The 22,909-nt window shown below is 40.5% G+C and overlaps 3 protein-coding genes across 8 annotated transcripts; 1 reads left to right on the top strand and 2 right to left on the bottom strand.

Annotated features, from left to right (window-relative positions):
- Positions 1–5,627: 5,627 nt before the first annotated feature.
- Enoph (enolase-phosphatase E1) lies at positions 5,628–12,909 on the bottom strand. Its single transcript, XM_078177012.1, has 6 exons — positions 12,678–12,909; positions 11,339–11,440; positions 9,862–10,049; positions 9,338–9,470; positions 8,971–9,094; positions 5,628–8,889 (listed from the first exon to the last, which is right to left on the bottom strand). Exons 1-6 carry the CDS (start codon positions 12,780–12,782, stop codon positions 7,274–7,276), a joined length of 2,268 nt encoding a protein of 755 aa, XP_078033138.1. The 5' UTR covers positions 12,783–12,909; the 3' UTR covers positions 5,628–7,273.
- A 1,505-nt stretch (positions 12,910–14,414) lies between these two features.
- Positions 14,415–18,385, bottom strand: LOC144478279 (uncharacterized). Its single transcript, XM_078196050.1, has 3 exons — positions 17,665–18,385; positions 17,401–17,527; positions 14,415–17,233 (listed from the first exon to the last, which is right to left on the bottom strand). The coding sequence occupies exons 2-3, from the start codon at positions 17,515–17,517 to the stop codon at positions 14,810–14,812; spliced, it is 2,541 nt and encodes an 846-aa protein (XP_078052176.1). The 5' UTR covers positions 17,518–17,527; positions 17,665–18,385; the 3' UTR covers positions 14,415–14,809.
- Positions 18,386–18,454: 69 nt separating this feature from the next.
- On the top strand, positions 18,455–22,676 carry LOC144478390 (actin maturation protease). Of its 6 annotated transcripts, none has more exons than XM_078196230.1 (5): positions 18,455–18,595; positions 18,686–18,862; positions 19,445–19,896; positions 19,975–20,307; positions 20,383–22,676. In XM_078196230.1, the coding sequence occupies exons 3-5, from the start codon at positions 19,682–19,684 to the stop codon at positions 20,582–20,584; spliced, it is 750 nt and encodes a 249-aa protein (XP_078052356.1). In that variant the 5' UTR covers positions 18,455–18,595; positions 18,686–18,862; positions 19,445–19,681; the 3' UTR covers positions 20,585–22,676. The 6 variants fall into 6 exon arrangements, with proteins under 6 accessions (XP_078052356.1, XP_078052365.1, XP_078052372.1 ...); XM_078196239.1 differs by lacking the exon at positions 18,455–18,595 and adding an exon at positions 19,303–19,386 and having other exon boundaries at positions 18,726–18,862; XM_078196264.1 differs by lacking the exons at positions 18,455–18,595; positions 18,686–18,862 and adding exons at positions 19,004–19,143; positions 19,303–19,386.
- Positions 22,677–22,909: the final 233 nt, after the last annotated feature.

Here is a 22,909-nt window from a genome sequence, read left to right as displayed (position 1 = left end):
CAACGGAACCTGGACGATGAAAAAAAGGGTCATATTGTTCGCAAGGTAAAAAGAAATAAGCTTTAAAGCATATAGCCGTGGGCCGTGGACATAAACCTACAGCGAAAAAAAAACCTTAAGACTCGCATCGCGTGCAGTAAAACCTTTCGAACCGAAGCGACTATGAAACACAACGCTTTTCTTTTTTCTATATACGGACAGGCCTCCGTTCGGTTGGAGAAAGTTTAAATGCTTGCGGCCTTTAATTGTATACAGGGTGTTCCATAACACCGGGCACGGAGCGGCGCGAAGCGAACGCGAGGAGAAAAAGGTAACGAAAGAAGTTCGTACGGCCACCATGTGTGTGCCCCGCGTTTGACCTTGTTCCTGAGTTATACATAGTCGTTTTTGTATTCTGCTTGAGTACAGCTGCTTACCTTCGTACGAAGTGCTCGAAATGGCCACCACCGGTCTGAATGCGAAACTACCTCTCCGCGTTATTAGAGCCTGCTTATAACCTTTCCGAGCATTTTTCGAAACAACTGCCGATCGAACTCTGTCTACGAATTCTGTCGACTAAAATCGAATTACACCTTAATTTCAGCAAAAGTGCAGTTAAAATTCGGGAACAGGGTCAAACGACGAATCGTTCTTGTTTCAGTGTCCCCTACGTCTTATAACCTGCCAACCAGGAAAGCCGAGTCAACGACCTGGTTAATAGGTTAAGGAGACCGAAAAATGTTGTTGTACGCAATAATCATGTGAACGAAGTAAAAGTGTAAAATGAGTTTATTCGTATCGGTTCTCGTATGAGGAAAATCCATTTTGGAAATTAATTGAATATATATATATGTATTGCTCACCCAATACTGCTTGGCTAATGCGTTTTCATTGTTCCACGTGATCAATTAAATCCACCACATTATTAGGATACATCTATCGGAATACAGGTAGTGCCGCGTTGCTTTACATTTCACATAGGCTTGAGCTATTGTATAACAAACGTGAAACGAATCCCGGAATTTATTTTTACATAAGAGATCAATAATTTTTTTCTTGTTCTTTTTTTATTTTCAGAAAATTCGTCTCTCTCTCTCTCTCTCTCTCTCTAGGCTCTTAAACTTAATTGTCCAAGTTGTATTGATTTATGCGCGCAAATGCCGCAGGCAGTGCTCATCTCGACGATAATTTCACTCTTCCTTTCAATGTCGGACGACACCGAAGATCGAATAAAAGGGCATTCATCGTGGAGGAAGCAACTATCCCCATACATTCGAACAATATGTATTTCAAGTACCAAATATTCGATACATCTTGTTCTTAAACATTACGTCGAAAGAAAGAAAAGGAAACGTTGATTTCCATCCGGTCTTCGTATTATTGCTTGAAAACGGAAATTGTCGTCCGAGAAAGATTTTCTCGCGTCTCGGCCTAAATGAATCGGCTGCTCGAGAGAATTGATAGTGTTTCAGTGCGCGCTGTAGAATGACTGGCACTCCAGGGATCGATCGGGCGAAAATGCAGTTGTGTGCACCTAATGATATCGACTAGCTCGGGGGCCAAGAGAGTGACACTAGCGTGGAACCAATTCGCAGAAACAATACGCCGGGGTAATTCAAAGTTTTTTTTCAATCACGTACACATCGATACACATTACGTTATTTTTTTTTTGTTCTTTAATCATATTTATATTGTTCCTTTAATTCTAGAGTTTACGGACGCTAATCGTTTCTTACTCTTCGTTTAATAATGGAAATACCACGATATATACACCTAAACAAAATCTGCAAGTACGATGATGGATGACTGAACGACGGTGATTTCAATACTCTTTCTCTTTTCTCTCTCTCTATCTCTCACCCTCTCTTTTGGTCTCTCCCATTCACACCTACACACACGCGCGCGCGCGTTTTTCTCTCGCTCTTCGACCAAACGAAGAAGTGCGTCGTATACAAACACGGGGAACGATTGAAGAAAAGAAATGCTGAGGCTCTCCAGTTTTTCTAGTTGCAAAATCCGTTTATTTTGCTCTACGTATGCAGTCGAGAGATTCAGAGAGAACAGAATCATCGGATTCAGTCTGTACAGTCGGTACAATCATCTTTTCTTGCGTTATTTCCTTTTTGTCTCTGTGGGGGGGAGGGGGTCGGTAATGTGACGTTCTCTTTTCTTTTTTTTGTTTTAGTTTTGCCCGATGAGCGCGCTTATTCGAAGATCCCGCGAACAACTCTGAAAATGTGTCGAAAATCTTTTGTGCCTTCGACGTGGAACGCAACGCGCACGGACGCATACACACACGCACGCACACGCTAGTCGTCGTTTGGAGCACTGAAATAAAAAAAAACACCGGCGAAACGGTAGAACTACAATTGTTTCGCAACATAAAAGCCATGATGGGGGGAGGGGGGCAACGAAAGAAAGCGAGAGACGAAGCGATACGGAAATAAAGCAAATACACAGAGAAAGGTAAGAGAGAGCAGAAGAGAAGCGAAAGAAAAGAGAACGAGAGTAAATGAAATAGGAAAACGCGTCTGTCGCAGAAGACACCTGGCTGAGAAAAGAAAAAAGCGCGACGGAGCTCTCCGTGGGGGGGAGTAGTATCCATCCCTTAATCGAATGACGCCTCCGCCGGAAGGTGGTCGTTAAAAAGTAGTCAATTAAGTCCATACATTCTCTCCTACGCTTATATTGACGTATTACATAAAATAGCCAATGAATTACAAATAAAACTCGCTAATCGTTACGAAGCTATTGTTTGTCGGTACTCCTAAATCCTCGTTACTTAAAAACGTCTTATTTAAGGTATCTAATAGTTTGAAGAGGACAACGAGAGAGTCTTATACGCATACAACTTAGGGGCAGCTGTTTGCCTCGTGAGCAAACCGGGCGATCTTCGTCCGGCAAAAAATTGATCGCGACCGCGTTCCGATTACAAAGCCCGCGCGCAACTGCGTGGTAATATATATGTATAACCGCCCAGTTCGAATTGATCCCAAACGGATGAGTAAAAGAGGAAAGAGAAGATACAGAACGTGTCCGTGGGTTTACGAGGAACAGGGCGACGACACGTCGTCGCTTCTTCGTCATTTTCATTGTCGAGAAAATAAAATTGCAAACACATTTCGTGGCTGTGGCTGAGGTTCTGTGACCGGTCGATCTCTCCGTTCGATCCGTGAAATAATAAATATAACGAGGCGATTTAATCAAAACGGCCACAGCGCGACCGCGGCGCACGGATCTTCCCTCGCTAATAAATACGTGGAACGAAACACGTTGGCGTTTATAGCGTATTATATACAGGGTATCTCATAATAAACGGTACAAGCGGTACAAACTCCGTTTGAAAAATGTCGAAGAACCGAATCGAGCGCGTCGGGAACGGTGGACACCTCCGGCCCTTCGGCGCACGAGTCGCGCGCGTCGAGGTGACTCGTTTCGACGGTGTGCGAACAACAATGGGTGGGTTCAAAAAGAAATCCGGAAGTTCCCCCGGGGAACTTCCACTGTCACTTTACAAGAAAATAGTGATTTCTCGTTATAAATTATTATTAGTATACATTTTCGTATAACGAGCGCGTCTTCGAAATCGGCCGCCTCGAGAACGAGCCCCGCGAACTGATCGATACCGATCACCGACGGTCTCGATCCGGTCTCCCAGGATGATCCGCTTCTCGATTGCACCCTCGTGAGACACTCTGCGCGTCAGAGCTGCCGTGTCACGCGCCGCGCGGGTTCTAACGAAACGTTGCACCCCCGAATCGCCGTGGCGATCGGCGACATCGCGACCGAAAACATTTTTCATTCACTGTATAATGTTTAAACTTACAAACATCCGACAAAGATCGACGCGTCGCGGCTCGACGCTGTAAAATTCCGTGGGGGGTTCATCGGGCTACGGACACCGCGCGCGGAGTAGGAAATTTAGCCGAAGCACGCGCGGAGCGTCGCGATGCGGTCTTCGATGAGGGCCGATCCGACGAGGAGACGCCGAGCCGCGAGTTGCCGAGAACGCTCTCTAAACTTAGAACATTAACCACGCTATTATTAATAATTAAACGACCGCACGTGTTCCAAAGAAAGCTACACAGGTTCGTTGACATTGAGCATCCGTGAAAGGAAGCCGAGCGACAGGGGCCGGCGGTATAACGCGGCGGCAACGTGGACCCGGGCTATCGACGCAACAAGAGGAATGGATGATATGAGAAGATGATGCTTAAAGCGGATGATGCCGTGAAGAAGAGTGTCAACCGGGAATGATCGATCGCGCACGCGCGCGCGTTCCGCCGACTCCTGTCGCCGAAGATGGCTTACGATTTTATTACAGCGATGGCAGTCGATTCACATCTGTTTACGCGAGGCGAGATAGTACTTACGAAAATACGAGTCGTTATCAAAAAATCAACGATTAAAAAGATTCATTGTTATGGCAATATGTCGGCAGTTTATCCCAGGACACGGTGGTCCGTTTCAACGGGTCGTGGCCGTTATACGCAGGACAGGGTGTGTGTCTCCATAAAATCTCGCAGTTTTTTCGTTTTCTTTGTTCTTTCTTTTTTCATTTTTTCTTTTTTTTTTCGTTTGAGCATCCCGAGGACACATGCGTCTTTTTCCAGTGAACTTGCAACCGTGATTGTTCGACTCGCGATCCCGATCGGGAAACCGTTTCGCGCGCGCGCGGCCGCCACCGTGGGAACGGACGCGTCGAAACCGTAACCGATTTTACGAATCGACTTTTTTTTTTACCGGTCTTACAACTATGATCCCCCTTCCGGGCTGTTAGTGTCATTGACAAGGAGTTCGATCGCCGAGAATTCGTTTTCACTTCCGATTCCGGGTCGTGAATACAATATACAGTATTTAATCATATATTGTTTGTTCGTTCGTTCGTCCCCGCCCCCAACGTCGGCCGCAGGGGCGCGGGTTTTGTGCAACGCCATTTATAAAACTGATATACGAGCATTCGAAATGATCTTGTTGTTTCTCCATCTGTTCGTTCGCTTTTGCCATTTTTTCCATGCTAGTCGCGTAGGACACTATATAAATAAATGCGAGGTTTGTCGTAGTGTCCTGTAAAATATGCGTTCGTTTCGTGTCTCACAATATAATCGTTAGTGACTATACATGTTACGTACTTATAGATAACGAGGTCTAAAAAACACTCTGACGTCGCACATCATTTGTCTCGTTTGTGATTCTCCGTTTGCGGATCGTTGGATTTCCTTAGCGGTAAGCGTTGCCCACGAATTACGATCGAGCGCACAAGAAGAATTAAGAGAATCGTGTTAATTGTTGTGTTTGTCCTGTGTGTGTGTGTGATCGCGTGTGGATGTTTGTTTGTGTGTGCGTGCGTGTGTAAACTTTGATTCGCTCACAGTCTCTATTACTGTCATACAGTCTTCACAGTGACTTGAATCGGGCAGGGCGCGCGTTTGAATTTCATTTTCCAGTAAAAAAGAAAAGAACATATAACAATTATAAGAAGAATAATAGTAATAATATAGGCACGTTATATACGATGTAGCCTGGCGAAACAAAATGCGATTGATACGCTTCTGTAATAATGAGTCGTTTGCAAGTTTCCCTATGTCTACTAATATCGTTAAATCACAGTCAATTTTGCAGGAATGGATAATAAATAAATAAACGAGTCCTTGTTAAATCTGGAGAATAATTTACGAATCCTAAAAAACAATGATCGCCACATTAACAGAGACCACATTAGATCGCACGAATGAAAGTGAATCCGAGTTCCAAAAGTCAATGGTTTTTTTCGTTATCACGCATACATAATTAAAGAGCTTGACGCATACTCGCGACGTTTCGTTTTCTATTAGCGTTTCCTTATTTTCTTGTTGCTGCTTTTTCTTTTTGTTTTTTTTTGTTTGTTTGTTTAGTTTTGTCCCAATCATTCGGAAATGATTCAATATCGACGATTATTTGATCGCGATACAAAAATGTAAGAAAAAGAAAGAAAAACAAGAAAACTAGAACAAAAAATAAAGAGAACGTGATGCGTGTAGTTTCAACGTGGTTGAAAGTATTACAAACTAGATTGTATACAATTCGATAAATAAATGTCGCAAAAGAAAAAAAAAATAGGAATACGATGTGTTGAGACATCGAGATAAGTCACGCGTGTGGCCACTAGGACTCGAATAAGTTAACGTTCTGTCACGTGATCGAATCAAGTTCAATGGAGGGGCCACCAAACTTATTCGGCATCGGGGGCCTGTAATTCCAAGATCACTGTGTGTGTGTGTTCATCTATCGTTCATTTATCCGTTTTATAAAATTAAGTACACAAAAGAGTATGCAAAAATTATATAGTGTATAGTCTAAGCCAGCTACTTCATCGAGGCATTATCAATTCAGTCTTAAAAATCATAATAGTCTCAAAAAAGGTCTCCTGTCATGCTAAACTAAAAAAAAAACATCACCGAGTAGAAAATCGTTAAACGCTGTACGCACGTATATAACCGCATTAAACAAAAGGAGATTAGAAAAAACAGACAAATTCATTCATTTGGCACAGGGTACATACATTCGGTATTTCGGCATACTCCGTCCGTGATGAGTTTCCTATCCTATTATGTTCTCATACTGATAACATTCCGTTTAGGCAGTATAAAAAAAAAAGATCTCATTACGCATTGTAAAATTGTTATAAAAAAAAAAGAAAAAAAAACAGAAATAGAGAAGACAAAATGAGAAATACTTGTAAACAGACTTGGTACAGCGAATGACACGTTCGATTATCTTTAGACAATTCATAATACAAAATGCATACCGCCGTCTCTAACGTAAAAAAAATTCATCATCTCGATAGAAAACGTGCCAAGTAAGGTAAATAAAAAGAATACAGGCCGAAAACACAATCAATGGAATAAGTTAAACGACTTACAAAATACGAAGAAACAAAAAACCTTTTACGACCATCTCTCTCTCTCTTTCTTTCACACACACTCTCTCTCTCTCTCTCTCTCTCTCTTTCTGGGTGAGCACAATCAACAAGCATGATGCATCCAAGTTTACTTAGCCGTGAAAGATAATCGAATCTGAAACACGCTGCGGATGTCGGTATCATCGTGTCCCTTCGCATATTTTTTTCTTAGCATTTTTTCTGAAGAAATAGAAATCCTATGAACTTCATTCTTAAATTAAACGTATTACTTCTTTTAACGTCATACGATTTATGTAAGGTGTAGGGAGCCAACTTTTTCAGTTTATACCTGCGGATAAGTATTGTGGGTTGGGGTTATGTATGAAGGACTTCTTAAAATGTATTAGAACAAGATTAAGACGTCGCAGCTACAACTACGGGGGGAACAACGTCAGGTTCGCCGGCACCGTCGGCTACCGTGGAATCAACGACCTTTTTGACTTTTATAGATTCGGCGTTCGCCTCGGAGGAACTCTCTGGCTCACCGTTCTGCGCAGATGTGCTTTCGCTGGCCGCTGACGAGTTCACCGTTTCAGACGATGACCCCTCGTTCAGTCCGTTTCTGTGCAATTTCTCATCCGTCACCGGCACGTCGGTGTCTCCGTTCTGCGTCGTACCATTTAACTTCTTCTTCTCGGAATCAACTGTATTCGTGTCCTTCATCACTTCATCTACCACAACGTCTTCTTTCACTGGTTTCTCCTTCGACTCCTGTTTTGTTGCGTCGCCGCTCGCTTCCTTCTCCTCTGCTTCTTTCGCAGGCGCAGCCGCGGCGGTTACCGCCGTTGCCGTCGCTTCTTCTGCCTCTTTTGTGTTCGCGGTCTTCTCACTGGCCGGCTCTGTCTCCATTTCCTGTTTAGTTTCTGTTTCCGTTGGCTTTTTCGCCTCGGTGTCCGCCTCCGCTTTGCTACTGGTTGCTTCTGACTCTGTTATCGTCGGCGCGGCGACTTTTTCTACGTTAGTCAATGGGACGTCGCCGTTCTCCACCGGTTTCTCCTCTGTTTTCGCTGAATCCTGTTTGGATTTCATCGTGACCTCCTCGCTCTCCGGTTTCTGCACCTCTGCCGTACTGGGCTTGGCTACCTTCTCAGTGGATTCCTCGCTCGCCTCTTTCTCGGACTTTTTCTTAGAACATTCCTCGGCTTTCTCTTCTACACTGTTACTACTGCTCTTCTCTTGCGACGCGCTCTCGCTAGTTTTTACATCTGTTACCGTGCTATCTTCAGACTTTGTTTCTTTCGCGGTCGGCGTGAGTTCTTCAGTCTTTTTCTCTTTAGCGGGAACTTCTTCAGACTTTGATTTAGGCTCACTTATTGCAACCTCTACGGGTTCACTGGCAGTAGGAGTGGCTGTTACAGTCGCAGAGGACTCTGTAAGTTTCTCTGTGTCCATGGGTTTACATACTTTCTCGGACGCCACAGACTTATCAGCCTCGTTCTTCGATGATGGTGTTAGTGTTGACTCGGTCTTATTGCTTACGACAGGTGCGTTTTCGGGAACGTCTGGTTTTGTACTCACCTCTGACGGTTGGTCCTCTATTTTCTCTGTTACCGCAGTCTCGGTTACGGTATCGGTAGTCGGCGTTTCCTTTGCATCGGTTTGCATCGGTTCATCCACTTTCATCTCTGTGCTCGGCGTTTCTTTCGCTTTTTCGTTTGCCTCCGCTGGAACAGTTTCGGTTTTCTTCGGTTCGACCTTCTCGTCCTTCTTCTCACTGACGTCGGACATCTCAACGTCTTCCGAGGTATCCATTGGTTCACAGGTGTCTTTGTTGGCGTTCACCTCCTTGGCTGGAGCCTCTTGCGTTTCCGTGGTCTCTAGTTTCTGTCTCTTTGTGGATGCTTGAAATGTTAAGTCCAAGAAAGACTTGATCGTCGTGAAAGATACTTTATCTTCGTCTGTTAGAGGAGCGTTACCCTCGCGTTCTACCAGCACTGCTGATAAACCGGCCTCCTTAGCCGCTGCCGCTTCTATTGTGAGAAAGATCATTGTTATATCTGTGTATCGTTGGACAGTTTCGATATCGAAACGTTACAGGGACCGTCACTAACCTTTGACAACATCAGTGAGGAAAACTATGGCCGATGGTTCAGCTCCAATTTTATTTAATATATTCTTGTAACTACTAGTTTCTTGCTTCGCACCTACTTCGGTATCAAAATAACCACTGAAATGCTGAAGTGATTGTTCGTTAATATTCAATGTCCCATCATATGCACACAGGCTGAGTCAATAAGTATGGTTGGAAAGTGTATTCATCCAATGATCTATCTATGCACAGCATATAAAACGATTAATGTATAAACAACGAACTATTTCAGATAGAAATGCTTGTTGACTCATTCTGGATAATCTCACCGACGAATATTCTCTATCTTTTATATGTATCATTTCATTTACTGTAAAAACAGAAAATACCTTAAGTAAATCTCCATGTACAGAATGTCCGAACAAAAGCTTTTGCGCTTCGACGCTACCACTTGAATAAACATAGACCTTTTTACCGTCATTCGTCCATGCTTCTAGCGCCTTTGGAACGTCATCATAAACGCTATATAAATAGTTTATTTTTTATTATTATTATTATTCTAACTCGTGATTAATTTACTAATTGTTTATGTATTAATTCTGTGTTCGTGGAACTGAAGTGAGCCCTTACACAACATATTCACCTCACAACATGTGACAATGATATACACGTATCGTGCGTATATCATAGACTTGCACAATTTTTTATTTTTCGTACCATTGTTAATGGTATACCATTCTAGTGTTAGTAAATATGTAGTATACAGTACTATTTGGGAATGTGTTAGTATATAGTATATATCTGTAGCACACTTACAAATATATTATGAATACTGTTCAATTATTCTATTGCGTATACAGTACAGGATACCTTAAGCATAAATTTACTTCGATAAACCGCATGAATAACTCACTGTGCTTTCACTGCTCCAGAATTGTAAGCCTCGCGCCACATATGTCCCTGTAATTGTTTCAATGCACCTGTCTTGCGATCACCATCCATTTGCCATAATACATTTTTCACCAGTGATTTCTTCTCCTCTTCCGCATCACCGGTAATTGGCACAAATCCGTCAACTTTATCTTCTTCATCTTTCTTTGCCTAAAATAAAAATGTTAATTTACTGTTGATATACTCTTTAAAAAATTAGGATGTCACCTTTTTCAATTATTCGAAACGTATTACGAAATAAATAATTATTACTTTCTCCAAGAATTCGTACGAATGAAAAAGAACAACTTGTTTTAGTTACAGATTAAAAGTATTATATTACAAAATTTGTAGGTCCTCTGAATAAATATATTTGCACCTGAAATTCAAAATTATAACAAAATCTAATACTATACAAATAATATTTTTCTCCTTTATTTACCTTTATTAAAAATTTGCAACTCCAAAGTTAATTTTATTCCATAAAACTAAAAGTGCTGTGCACTGAATTAAGATCACCACTACTGTATTTCAACTACACAGGTGTCATAACTCTTCTTCTATTGCATCATTCTATTGCTAATTCAGTTTCACGAAGAAATATTTTGTGTAACAGTATTAGACTTGTTTAAAATACAATGTGCAATCAAACCAGGAACTATGCAATAAACATTGTCTCCTATTTATTCAGTTGCATTAACTTGTGTTAATTAATACAAGCTAGGAAAAAATCAGGTTTTCCCCAATAGCTGATAGTAAAAAGTTTTTAAAAAAACATAGTCCATTATACGAAGCAGGAAGTGGCAACATGAAACAAAGGGACTTGAAGAATTTCTCAAGACCATAAAAGTTGAATGATTGATTGAAAAAAATGCATACAATTTTCGAAAGATAATTGAAAAAAAATATATATATAATTTCTGCGGTAAGAATTGAAATCATAATTATTAATGTGTGATGGTGAAGAATCAGTTTTGAGTCTCAAGTTTCATACATGTGCCAGGCTGGGGTAGTAAACTTTTGGGACAAAGAATCTTCTCAGGTCAGTTCCTACTACCTAACCACCAGCTGCCACTCTCCTATTATACCATTGGTCACCTTCATAAAATCCATGACTAAACCCATACAGCTTGGTTTGTTGTATCATATTATACATCTATCCATGGAAAAATTGTAAAATATTTAATCGAGTTAGTTTCGCTTCAAAACGAAAATCTCACGTGAACAAATTTTATTTTTCATATTCGATTTAGTTACCCGTTATAAAACACGCGAATATTAGAACAGCCTGTGCTCGAGCTGTAAACAACCAATACTATTTCCGTTCAATAGCCCAGAATTCTGTATCCCAGTTCCAGGAATCTTTCAATAATACCAAACAAATGAGAAGACATTATTTATCGCGATAGGTCAGCTATAATCCGTAAACATGTATTACCTACTTTGTTTGCAATATTTACCTGTTCTTTTAATTTCTCGAAATCCTTCTTGAACTCCTCGTCCTCCCATTTGCTTTCGATATATTTGCTTAAATTTTCTCGCACGTACGGGAAAAGGGTATCCTGAAAAACGAAGGCGAGTATAAATATATCCGCGAGAAGAAAAAGTTCATTCGACTAACGGTGCTCGAAAGCTAACAAAAAAAGAATTGAAAAAGAATGAGATACTTCGGCTCGTGCATTAGTTCGAATTAGCGAAAATAAAATGCTAAGGGTCCCCAGAGGCCTTTCTGCGAACCAGTTTTCGAAATACGAAACCGGAAATACTTGTATACTGACTTTTCAAATGCGAGCTTTATTTCGATACCCGACGATCGATTTTCAAAAACCTTCGAATTACATTTACGCGAACACAAAGAACAAAATCGACGAAATCTTTGTCCGAAATTAGCGTTAAACAACGAAACGCGATCCCGTCGATTCCTTGAAACACGGGGAAATGCCATTGTCGGTGTCCGGTGAAAAAAAGAATGTAGTTTACAATCGTCCGAAAGATTGTTCCGTGCGGAGGCGTCATACGGCCGCGAATGACATGCATTTTTAGGGCCTACCGAGGATTTGTTAAGTTTGCATCGTAATTAAATAAAGCGTCGAAAAACCCGCATCGAATCTCGTGTTTACATTTATCGGAAATTTCCTACGAAAACGGCATGGTTTTTCGAGTTTTCGACGGTGTTCTAACCCCCCTCTCGGCCGTATAACGCGCCGTTACGGTTTCCGTTATTTTGAAAAATCGGAGCACGAGAAAAGCGCCCCGAAACGATGGCCCGCGAGAGAGAGAGAGAGAGAGAGAGAGAGAGAGACCCGCGTTATACGTGCCGTCGAGAACACAGCCGATATGCTTTTCGCGAAACACGCTCGGTTTGTTTTCACCGGGGCATCCTGCGGGCAAGGATCACGATATTATGCGGAAAAAGGTGAACGAGCGAATGCAGTACGAAATGACGATGGGAAAAATCGGTTGCAACGGGACGCGAACGTGTTTCTGTTCGAGGAAACAGCGACTGTTACCTTCCATGAAACTCGCTGTCTCACGGACAAGGAACCTGAAACTGAACTGGATTTCAGCCGGCATACTGCTTCGCGATAGAGAGGGTCCCGTACAACACGCGCGAAAGCATTGATCATGAATTTTCGCCGTTCGGAAAAACGACGGGATATCGTTCGCGGATTTCTCCGCGAGAATGTGGACGCGGGACGGATCCGAATCATCGGGTACTGTCAGAAAACGAGTACGAAAGCCGGTGGAAATGCGAGAACCGTAGGGCGCGTTCTGCCTCACGGCCATGGTCTTTGTTACCTTCACGAAGCTCACGCTGGTCGTGGTGCCTTCGATATCAACCAAAATCACCGTTCCCGAGAGCGAGGTCTCCTCTTGATCCTGAGTACGCTTCTCCCCGGCCATTTTCACGATTAACTCGTCTGCGACCGTAGGATAAATAACAGATATATCACCTCGGTACGTTCAAGCACGGTGTATATGTCGACGCGTTCTTGTTGAGAGCCGGCGAGTAAATTCGCTGCCTGCTCTGCGCCGGTGTGCGCGTGTATGTGCGCGAACCTGCCTCTCCCTTCGTCACTACTTACACCGAGTCGCCAGGATCGTAGCTAGGCCGACCGGCGCACGTCTATAAAATTCGCACGTACATTCTTATTTTGGCAAATAAACGGCATCGTTAATCCAACTGCTCGCGTTTTCCGATGCTCTTTTAACCGAATACAGCTTAAACATCGTTTACGATGCCATTTTCTTCGCTTCCCCTTCGTGATACCTACGGATCGCAAATTTCGTTCTATGATAAATAATTAATAAAGAATCGTTAATAGTCACGATTCTAATATGTAGAACGACGTGGGATTTCGCGAAGATTAGGAATGGTCTAGTTACAGCAACAGCGATGGCGTTGTTACAACGATTTTCACAATAATCCCGAGCGTTTGACAACAATGGGTTTTAGCATCGATCGCTGCTCGGCAAACGGCAATTATTCTGGTACAGGACGATTGATCGGAAATGTACGGGCACCGGGAACTCCTACTTGGCGATATTATGTCGCTGGAAATACGAAAATTATTTGAACGATTTATAGGGTATCGGGGTCGATTGATACGATCCTGAAGTCTGGACGAAAATCGTGCAGTGGTGTCGGTGAATACGTATTTGTAGGAAAGTGTGCGTTTGCGTTCGTGTGAATCGCTCGCTTCCTTCAGCCAATGAACGGGATTGGCTTGCGACTGTGCGTTCGCAGCACGACATTATTCCTCCGCAAAAATTATTTCGCCGAACGACGGTTGTTCAAAGGCAGACTTTTAAGAAATTGTTGTAGGAGGTCATTTTAAAATTCGTACTCTCTCTTTTGGGCCGATTCTAAGCGCAAACAAATGCATTGTTACAGCGAAACAGCAGAATGAATATTGACTTGCTCGAACGTTTTCCGATATTACTCCGCGGAAAAATAGTCCCTCCATGTGTTATTTTTGTTGATTTTTCGAACAATCGGAAATGTTTAAAAGATTTTCAATTGCGAGAAAAACGCAAGATACACGGTCCGTGCATGATTTTAAGCAATGAACGCTCATTTCGCGTGTATACAGTTGGAAGTTGTGGTAAGCGTATCGCGAATGCAAGGTAGCAATACACAGCTGGTAAGTGCGACCACCTGATTTTTGCGAGACAGCGCCGCGTCGCACGTTGAGGCGCAACCATTTAAATTTTGACATTTGTCCCAACTGCACGTGCACGCTGACGATAGCTATATATAAAACCACTGCGCACGCTACATTGTTAATAATCAACATTAATTTCACGTCGTTCCTATGTTTGAACAAGGTCGGTGAATAAATGTTAACTTTACAACGCTCCAAAATACATCCTTCTCTTCGAGCGACACTAAGAATTTCGATATAAAGAAAGGCTTTTAAAAAAAGTTAATATAATGAATTTAACATTATTTTATTAAATATACATAAATAGGCAGCAAACGATAAATAAAACTTCTAAATTAAAAAATATAAGCAATATTTTTTTATTTATCATAAATTATCTTTAACAGTTTCAACGTAACAATGAGAATTAATTACTTAATATTTTGTATATAATTTAATAAGAAAAATTACAATACATCTGTACATATGCAATAAATTACACAGTTGTCTATTGTACAATACACGTAGTTTAATATTATAAAATTATAAAAAACAACGCGAAAATTATATAAATTAAATAAAATTTAACGAGCATGATCGATCACATTGGTTTCTAAGTGTCACAAAATTTGTTTTCGAATAAATAGAAGTGGGATAGTCAATGAATAGAAAAGGTAGGTTCGTTGTTAGTTCCTTAAGTACTATTACAAAATTGTTACTATCCAAGTCGACACAATAACGAAAACGTTTAACAGTAATTTTTCGCTTGTAGACTGATCTTTAAAGCTATGTCTTGTCGGTATTTGTACTTTGCAGCTCCTTCAATTTTTCTCCAAGATGTTTATTCAAATGGAATCTAACTTCCTGTTGGCTGCTGCATTTCTCCCGACACTCGGGACATTCAGGATCTTCCCCGTGTTCCCGTTTCCGATGCTTGGACCGATTGTTATACGTGGAAAACGATTCTCCGCAATCCGGACACTGATAGGGTTGCTCGCCCGTGTGTTTTCTACGGTGATGATCCCTAGAATCTTTTCTCCTGAAACGCATGTTACAATATTCGCAAACGTACGGCTTTTTTCCGGTGTGCAGCAGTACGTGATTGTACAATGATTTCGTATCGTTGAATCCCTTTTCGCATTGCGCGCACTTGTAGCGCCTTTCGCCGTTGTGTTTGCTCTTGATATGATTCACTAAAAGTTGCTTGACCCTGTAAGTAGCGTTACACGTATCGCATTGATAGAGCGGGTCTACTCTCCCTTCGTGTACTCTCTCTTTATGAGCTTTCAAAGACATTTGATGTTTAAACTTCTCGTGACATTCTCCACATTCGTACCATGGCTTTTGCTTCGTCAGAATCGGATCCTGATTATTTAATTTATGAATTTCTATCATGTGATACTTTAGCATACGATACGTCGGGAAGTTTTCTAAACAAATTGGACATCTAAATACTTGCGGTAACGTCACGTTTTTATCGTTTTTCCAATGCTTCTCCAAGTGCTCGTTCATATTCTGTTTTTTACTAAACGACTTACTGCACACATTGCAGGTATACCTGTTATTGGAGAAATGAATCTTCCGATGTAGCTTCAACGCGTTCGTGGTTCTACATTTCTGACCGCAAACGTCGCATTGATACGGTTTCTCGCCTGTATGAATTCGATGATGTTCTTTCAGTCTAGCTTTCAACTGGAACGATTTGCCGCACAGTTCGCAAATATGAGGCCTCGCGCCTTTGTGAACGAAAAGGTAATGCTCGTACAACGAGTTCTCCGCTCTAAATTCTTTTCCGCAAGTACTGCAAACGAACTCGTTCATATTTTCATTGTGCCTCATTTCATGAAACTCCAGCCTTTCTTTTCGTACAAAGTGTTTCGGGCACTGAGTGCAGTGATATTGCCGAGGAGAAATTACTTTTGTTTCATTGCCATCTACCATAAGCGATAGAGTAGAGTCTTCGCAGTCGGCACACGTAACTAGATCATTAATAGCATCTGCATTGAAATCAGAGATTACTTTTCCACAAAGACTACAGTTAGCAGAAAGTTTCTCCTGTTCAGTTTCAGCTATAGCTTTCTGTATGCCATTGTTAATATCATCATCGCCAGAGTTAACTTGGATCTGTTTCATACCTGTATGATTGTACATTTTCTGATGACCATTTAACCTGGACCTTTTTGCAAATAATTTCCCGCATTCCGTGCATATGTAACGTTGTAAACTTTTATGAGTGTGAAAGTAATGATCCCATAGTAAGTTTTCGTTGCTTGTTTCTTTACTACATAATGTACATATGTATTTGTACATTTTATCTAATTTGTGCCTCTCCATATGAAATTCGTATTTCATATGGGAAAGATAACGTACCCCACAAAATTTACAGACATATTTCAAGCACGATTTATAAATATCATTTTCTTCTTCTCGTGGTTCATCCTTTTCAAGCGTATACAATTGATTCGCGTGCGAATCTTCATTACTTTTAACATCGGTTTCACTGTCTGCTTCACAAACATTGTCACTTTCCGGTTCAATCTTTATTAAGGAGTTCGTGGAGTCATTGTCATAGACTAGTAAATTTTCATCGGACTTGTACATTTCTTTTAATTTCAGTACTTTTGCAAGACTACTTGAATCTTCATCGAAATCAGATTTAACAAGTTTTCTTTTTGTTCTTTTCTGTGTCATTATCTCTGAATCCTCTCTGACAGATGGTCTATCAAAACAATTTGCATCTTCTTGTTGCAACACTGGTAACATAAGGCTCACTTGATCATGTGAATTTTCAATGTCCTCTATGTCTGTTGCTTTACTTGCATCTTTAAGATGTACATTGTTATTCTTAATGCTATTTAAATGTATTAAATTTTTATGTATTTGTATATTTTTTTCTTTTAAAATATGCTTCTTTTTCGGATGATTTATCATAGCTAGTGCAATTTGAAAGGTATAATCACAGCCTTGAGAATTACTGATCAATAAAATCATTAAACCAGTTTTACAATTAGGACACGTATACACAGCGTCGCTATGAATCTTTGAGAAGTCTGTCATTTCTCTAGGTAAGTCGAACAGAGATCTGATCTGCGTGTCATTCTGTAATTCTTTCGAATATTCTAGTACATCCTCAATGAACTTGTAGCAAAGAATAATTTTATCATAGCACGACAAACATATATGCTTTGAACCATTATCATCGATAGATATCTGCAACAATCGTTTAAACATTAACTTAAACAAACTTATCTGTTCATCATTATTGATTATATAATTGTTTGCAGTTTCGATTATGTAAAATAGAAAAAAAATTAAACCTATGTTAGACGAACAATTTCGATTCGTTAAACTTTGAAATTTCAGAATAATCAACATACTGAAATCGGTAAAACTTCTGTTATTTTCTGTATTAAGTCAGACGATTCTCCGAAGATATCTTTGCATTTCCCTCCTACGAGACTTATACCGCATAAACGACATATCAACGCATCCATGATTGAATTTCTGTAAAGTTTATTGTTAAAAACAATTTATACATCAGAGATACACATAGCTTTTATTGTTTTTGTTTTACATCGATACATTGTCCATTAATTAGTCGTATTTGGATCGTACTATGTTGTACGATATGGTATACTTACAATTATAATGATTTGTTTACGATTATTTTATGGCATTATAGAAACAGCACTAAGTGTAGGTTATTTAGATCGAATAAAATATGATTTTTAAATATATCTATATAACACATGACTTGCTGGATTGTTCTCGGTACAATTCGTAAAACATTTATAAATAAGAAAACGGGTATTTAACCTTAATTACAAGTTTCATAACACTATCGTATGTTGTGAGATACATATCTACATTATAGTACATTTATTATGTCTTTTTTTATTCTATGAATGACGTTTACTAATGCTCCACATCTTCTATACAACTGTTGACTATGTATGTGCAGATGCAGAAATCTTGATTTCGACTTTAAACCAATAAATTCGCGTCATCGAATAAAAACAGCTTACATGAAAATGTAGGCTTCACGATGTTTTCGTTAATTCTATACTCGCCTGATTTGTCAAGTATATATTTGTACCCTAATTGTACGCGCATTAAAGCAACAAATATGTTAAGGTTATGTTAAGGTAATTAAACCATTGAAAATTTAAACATTGTGCTTAAGCGCTTAATAAGAGTTATATTTCGAAAAATCATGGAATTATCTTCGAATATTTCTCGCTTGAAATGGCAAGGCAGCACCGTTCAAACCTCGGTCGCGGATTGGAGGCGTGGTTGGCAGTTCGGCCAATCGGTCGCCGTGCTGTTATCAGACAGATTCGAAAGGTTTTATCTGTAGTCGTTGCACGAGCGTACAATCTCATGCGATATGTGCAGAAATCCCTGCACCTGTTCCAGTCCAGGTCGCAGTGAAAAAGAGATAAACAATATATTTCCCGAGGCTAGGGTTCTCGCAAACAATGCGCTTACTTAAACTAGTGGAATCATCCGCGGTGCTGGAGCGGATACGAGAAATTTCTTATCAGACTGTATAGCGCGACGTACAGCCTGCAAGTAAGGCACGGTGCGCTATGTCAGCCTGAGAACACCTCGAGGAGAGGAACGGTATCGAAGTCGTATTGACCGAGTAATTGTCGTTCGCAGAAAAAGGTCGCCGCAAACCAGCACCAGTCTCCTTAGTACCAGTCACGTCAACGTGCCCGAGTGTTGATTCCCGTTTCGGCTAAAGAATTACATAATGTACGTGCATGAGTCACAGGGTGTATAGGAGGGACGTGCAAACGTCAAAATCGTGCTGCCTGCGATTTTCTTGTATTCTAGGTACGGTAAACAAATACTGACCCGTCCGGTCGCCCATTTCATCGTGATCGGATCTCTCGCGTACGGCGACAGAAAGAAATTAAATCGGTAATGGATTCTTCGTACCGCAGAATTCGATCACTATCCGCTATTCCGTTCAATGTCGGTCGTGCAATGTGCTGCCATTAGAATGTTCGCAACGAGCAATGTTCCTTCGTGTCCGAGTTCGTAGAATTCGTTCGAGACTTTCCGGACCGAAAGTAAAATCATTGTTGCACTTCATCGCATCGAGCAACTCGACGGTACGATAATAATTACGTTTGACGGTATCGCCCGAGATTCTTGCAATTCACGATTATTGAAACAATGACAGATCGTGTAACATATTTCTCAAGGTTAAATGACTAATACATAAACGCGATTGTGACAATTTCTATATCTGTTCATTTTTCCACCTGCAGCGCATTTAATCGATTCAACGCTGACGTTTCAAGTTTATAATCCACGGGGACATCGTCCGCGGTTTTCGGGCATCTTGTTCTATGGTTCGTTTTACGAGTTAACGTTGCAAATTGCATGCTCTGTTTTTTGTTGATATTTTAGCTCAGGCCTGCCCAAAATATTTCAAGGAGAACCTGCAATGAACAAAAAGCACCATGCTGTCTGGCGGTGAACAGAAAGGACACCACTGAGAAATGGCAATTGTCAAATTGAGGACACTGAAGCATAGGTGCATGATTTCATAGCTGTGGAATTGTCGCCGTTGTACCATAACGTTCGACCCAGGTATTTGTCCATCGAACAGGATTGTTGTTCGTATAAGCATTTATCCAGTGAGAAATGCCAGCACCGCCTCCGCCGCTACCAAGTTTGCCAGAGGCACCTATGTGTGAGAAAACAGAAGTGAGCGATGCGGATTCTTTGCCTTCCTGGGCCAAGATTACCCTCACTTCTGCAGAAGCAGAGATCGAGAAGTTAATAGCAAGGAATGAGTTGAAAGATGCCGAGGTAACATATTTTTGTCAAGTGGAACCAATTTTGCAAGATGGGCCGCAGTAAGCTTTAATTTCTCTATCTAGCAGAACGAATTTAAACAGATCTTGTACACAATGTAATGCTGTATTATTTTTTAGATGCGGCTTGGTGGCACTGGCCATGGCATCACAGGAGTACACAAAGCCAGTCTCTGTCAGCCAACTTCTAGCAGAAGCCCGTGTGAGAGGCTTCACACAACACGGAGAAGTATACAGTGTTGATTTCATGGGCACATTAGCAGCCGAATATTTACCCGATCACAGACCAGATATTTTAGTAGATCTACAGCAATGCCCCGACACTCTGACTCATGCTCTAGCTCACGGTGCTATGGTATTGATTCCATATGATTCTGATTTCAATCATGCTCCCTGCTTAAAAAGAGGCCATAAATCTCATTGGGCACTACTCGTGGGTCTAATTTCTTCTAGGTATGCTTTGAATTCAAATACATGCTATATAGAACAAGAAAATAAAACACTGAAACAATTGTGTCCATGTTTCAGACAAGGCTATCATGTCTTAGCGCGTCACGGAAAATCGCGTCACTTAGCTTGCTGGCCGCTGCGCGATTTGATCGAAAGTAATGGGAACTTGGAAGAGGAAGGGACAGCCAGACATGCTGGGGGATACGTTATACCAAAGGGCGGAGTCGGTGGTCAAAGAGGTCTCCGTGGTAGGGCACTCGCGTTGCATCCATACATATAAAAATCATGTACAAGAATTTGTAGGTAATTGATATCACAGCGAAAGACAGAAATTACTTTCTAACATTACTTGTAACCATATTACGGTATATGGTAAATATTCAAAGCGTAACAACATTTGCACAGCTGCCGCAAAAAAATTCGTTTATGAGATGCGATGGTTCAAGGCGGGGAGGTACCGCGCGTTTAAAATCGCATCGCAGAGATCTATATCGGTCTATAATACGATAGAGAGTATCGGTCTTCGAAATTTTCGTATTAGATAGAATATCAGATGACACTTCATTCGTCAAGCTCTCCGACACACAACGTACATAATAATAATAATATTAATAATAATAATAATAACAATAATAATAATAATAATACTATCATGTGTTTGACTTACATGCACGCGAACTATTTCGAGAAAACAAAAATATAAAACTTTCTTTTGTGTGTCGAGTATTAAACTCTTCCTGTGATGCAATACGTACTAAGCATGCGCGTATAAATTTAGTCTGAGAAGAAAAAAAAAACTGTAGACATACGGTACAGGTGCATGGACGGGCGAACGTGAAGAATTAACGAAAAAAAAAGTCTATAAAAATATCTATATTGAATAGCTATCTAAGTGTACTAGCTAGGAAGAGTTATCGAAATCATAACTAGCCGGGATGAACAGATTTAAGTATATTTATTTAGCGGCGAGAGAGATCGTCGGATGTTTTTTTCGGTAATTATTGTGAATACTTTTATGTTGGCATTATACGAAATAAAGACTAAAATCTCCATCGCAAGAGTCTCGCAGATTGCATTTGAGGCAATAAAACTTAATAATGTTCGTGTGCTATATCAGATCGAGCGCATTGCTTTTAAGATGAACACGATCGCCTAAAATTCAAACGACTATAATACAATCACACGATTACTATGCCAGACTTTTTACCAAACATTAAATATATATATATATATTATATATTATATAGACATGTACAAGTAAAAATATCATATAAATCGATTCTATGTCGCTATATCCCACGACGAATGTTATCACGGTATTTTGTTGACTATCTCGAAAGCAATGTGCTTCTAAAGAAGAATCTTACTGTGTAGATTATATAATATGCTTGTTTTACTATTTATTTACTAATATGTAAAGTATGGGCATAGTTCTCATAATTTATAAATATATATATATTATATATATATACACAAACACACACGGAATTATAAAACCTGAAGATACCACACGACTGGCTGGTTTCTTCGGTTGCTGCGCGGTAACTTCAGCGTTTTCTATAAAAATCTATCAGTAAAATGCATAACAACAGCAGGTTCAAAAGAGATATGCTATAAACTTGTAGACTACATCAAGTGGTTTCGGATCGTTCGAATGAAACCGACGAGAACAAAAAAAAAGGAATAAAGTGTACCCAAGTGCCGCCAAAAAACGTGAGGTTCATTTATTAACGGATGAAAAGAATTGTACACTGTACTGTGCTTGTCCGTGCAAGCGTGTTCTCCAAATCGAATGTTCGCGACGCGAATCGAACGTATACTCTGTAAAACGAACTTATTTATTTCCGCAAAGCTATGCGTTCACGTTCTCGAAACATCGACGACGATAATCAAAATACCGTAATTTTCTTGCTCGAACCACCGAGGCCCGAATCACACGTTCGTAGGAATCGTATAACGTCTTCCGTTACTTAGCATGGTACGGTCTTTCATCGTAGAGGAACGTCGACGAAGGGAAAAAACTCGGTTTAGGAAAATGTTTCCAAAGCTTGTTTCGTGATTTCTGTAATTTCGGTCTGTTTTTTTTTACGAGAACATGGGGAAAGGAGGGAGGAAGGAAGGAGGAGGAGGAGCTATCCAAGAGTTATGTTGCACCGAATTAGTGTATGCAATACGACGCAATAATCATCTATTGTATCACCTGTGATCGAAAGTGCAACAACAGCCGAGCGGTACATTTATTGTCTTACATTGTAAGAGATATTAATATGTGATCATTGTTAATTCTTGTTTCTTTGTGTACACCGCATTTTACTTATTTGTTATCGGTTTTTAGCTTTAACCATGATAAATATAAAGAATGTTATAATTTATACACATTGTTTGGAATTCGTGATTTATTTTATATGTTAACACACGTCTTCTTCCGTGACCAGCCATAAAGTGTTCACACCGCGACTTGTATAGCCGATGCGCATCTTTCTTCCTACCGATGCGTTTCCATCGGCTTAAAAAAAATAGGATAGGAGCTTCGCCAGGAAAAAAGAATGAAAAAGCAGTCGTCGCTCCCAAGGAAAAAGCTGAACGATTAACAAACCCGTGAACA

This window comes from Augochlora pura, chromosome 1 (genome assembly GCF_028453695.1).
Source record: "Augochlora pura isolate Apur16 chromosome 1, APUR_v2.2.1, whole genome shotgun sequence".
NCBI lineage: Eukaryota > Metazoa > Arthropoda > Insecta > Hymenoptera > Halictidae > Augochlora > Augochlora pura.
This window is presented reverse-complemented; position numbering and strand designations above follow the sequence as displayed.

What these genes read in the sequence shown, in the direction of transcription:
- Enoph (XM_078177012.1), bottom strand. Translation starts at nt 12,782, where the DNA reads ATGGCCGGGGAGAAGCGTACTCAGGATCAAGAGGAGACCTCGCTCTCG. An exon ending in CCAGCGTGAGCTTCGTGAAG is followed by an intron (nt 11,441 to 12,677) that starts GTAACAAAGACC and finishes TTCGTTTTTCAG; the next exon opens with GATACCCTTTTCCCGTACGT. An exon ending in TCTGGAGCAGTGAAAGCACA is followed by an intron (nt 9,471 to 9,861) that starts GTGAGTTATTCA and finishes CTATTTATATAG; the next exon opens with CGTTTATGATGACGTTCCAA.
- LOC144478279 (XM_078196050.1), bottom strand. Translation starts at nt 17,517, where the DNA reads ATGGATGCGTTGATATGTCGTTTATGCGGTATAAGTCTCGTAGGAGGG. An exon ending in CAGAAGTTTTACCGATTTCA is followed by an intron (nt 17,234 to 17,400) that starts GTATGTTGATTA and finishes CGATTGTTGCAG; the next exon opens with ATATCTATCGATGATAATGG.
- LOC144478390 (XM_078196230.1), top strand. Translation starts at nt 19,682, where the DNA reads ATGCCAGCACCGCCTCCGCCGCTACCAAGTTTGCCAGAGGCACCTATG. An exon ending in ATTTTGCAAGATGGGCCGCA is followed by an intron (nt 19,897 to 19,974) that starts GTAAGCTTTAAT and finishes ATTATTTTTTAG; the next exon opens with ATGCGGCTTGGTGGCACTGG. An exon ending in GTGGGTCTAATTTCTTCTAG is followed by an intron (nt 20,308 to 20,382) that starts GTATGCTTTGAA and finishes TCCATGTTTCAG; the next exon opens with ACAAGGCTATCATGTCTTAG.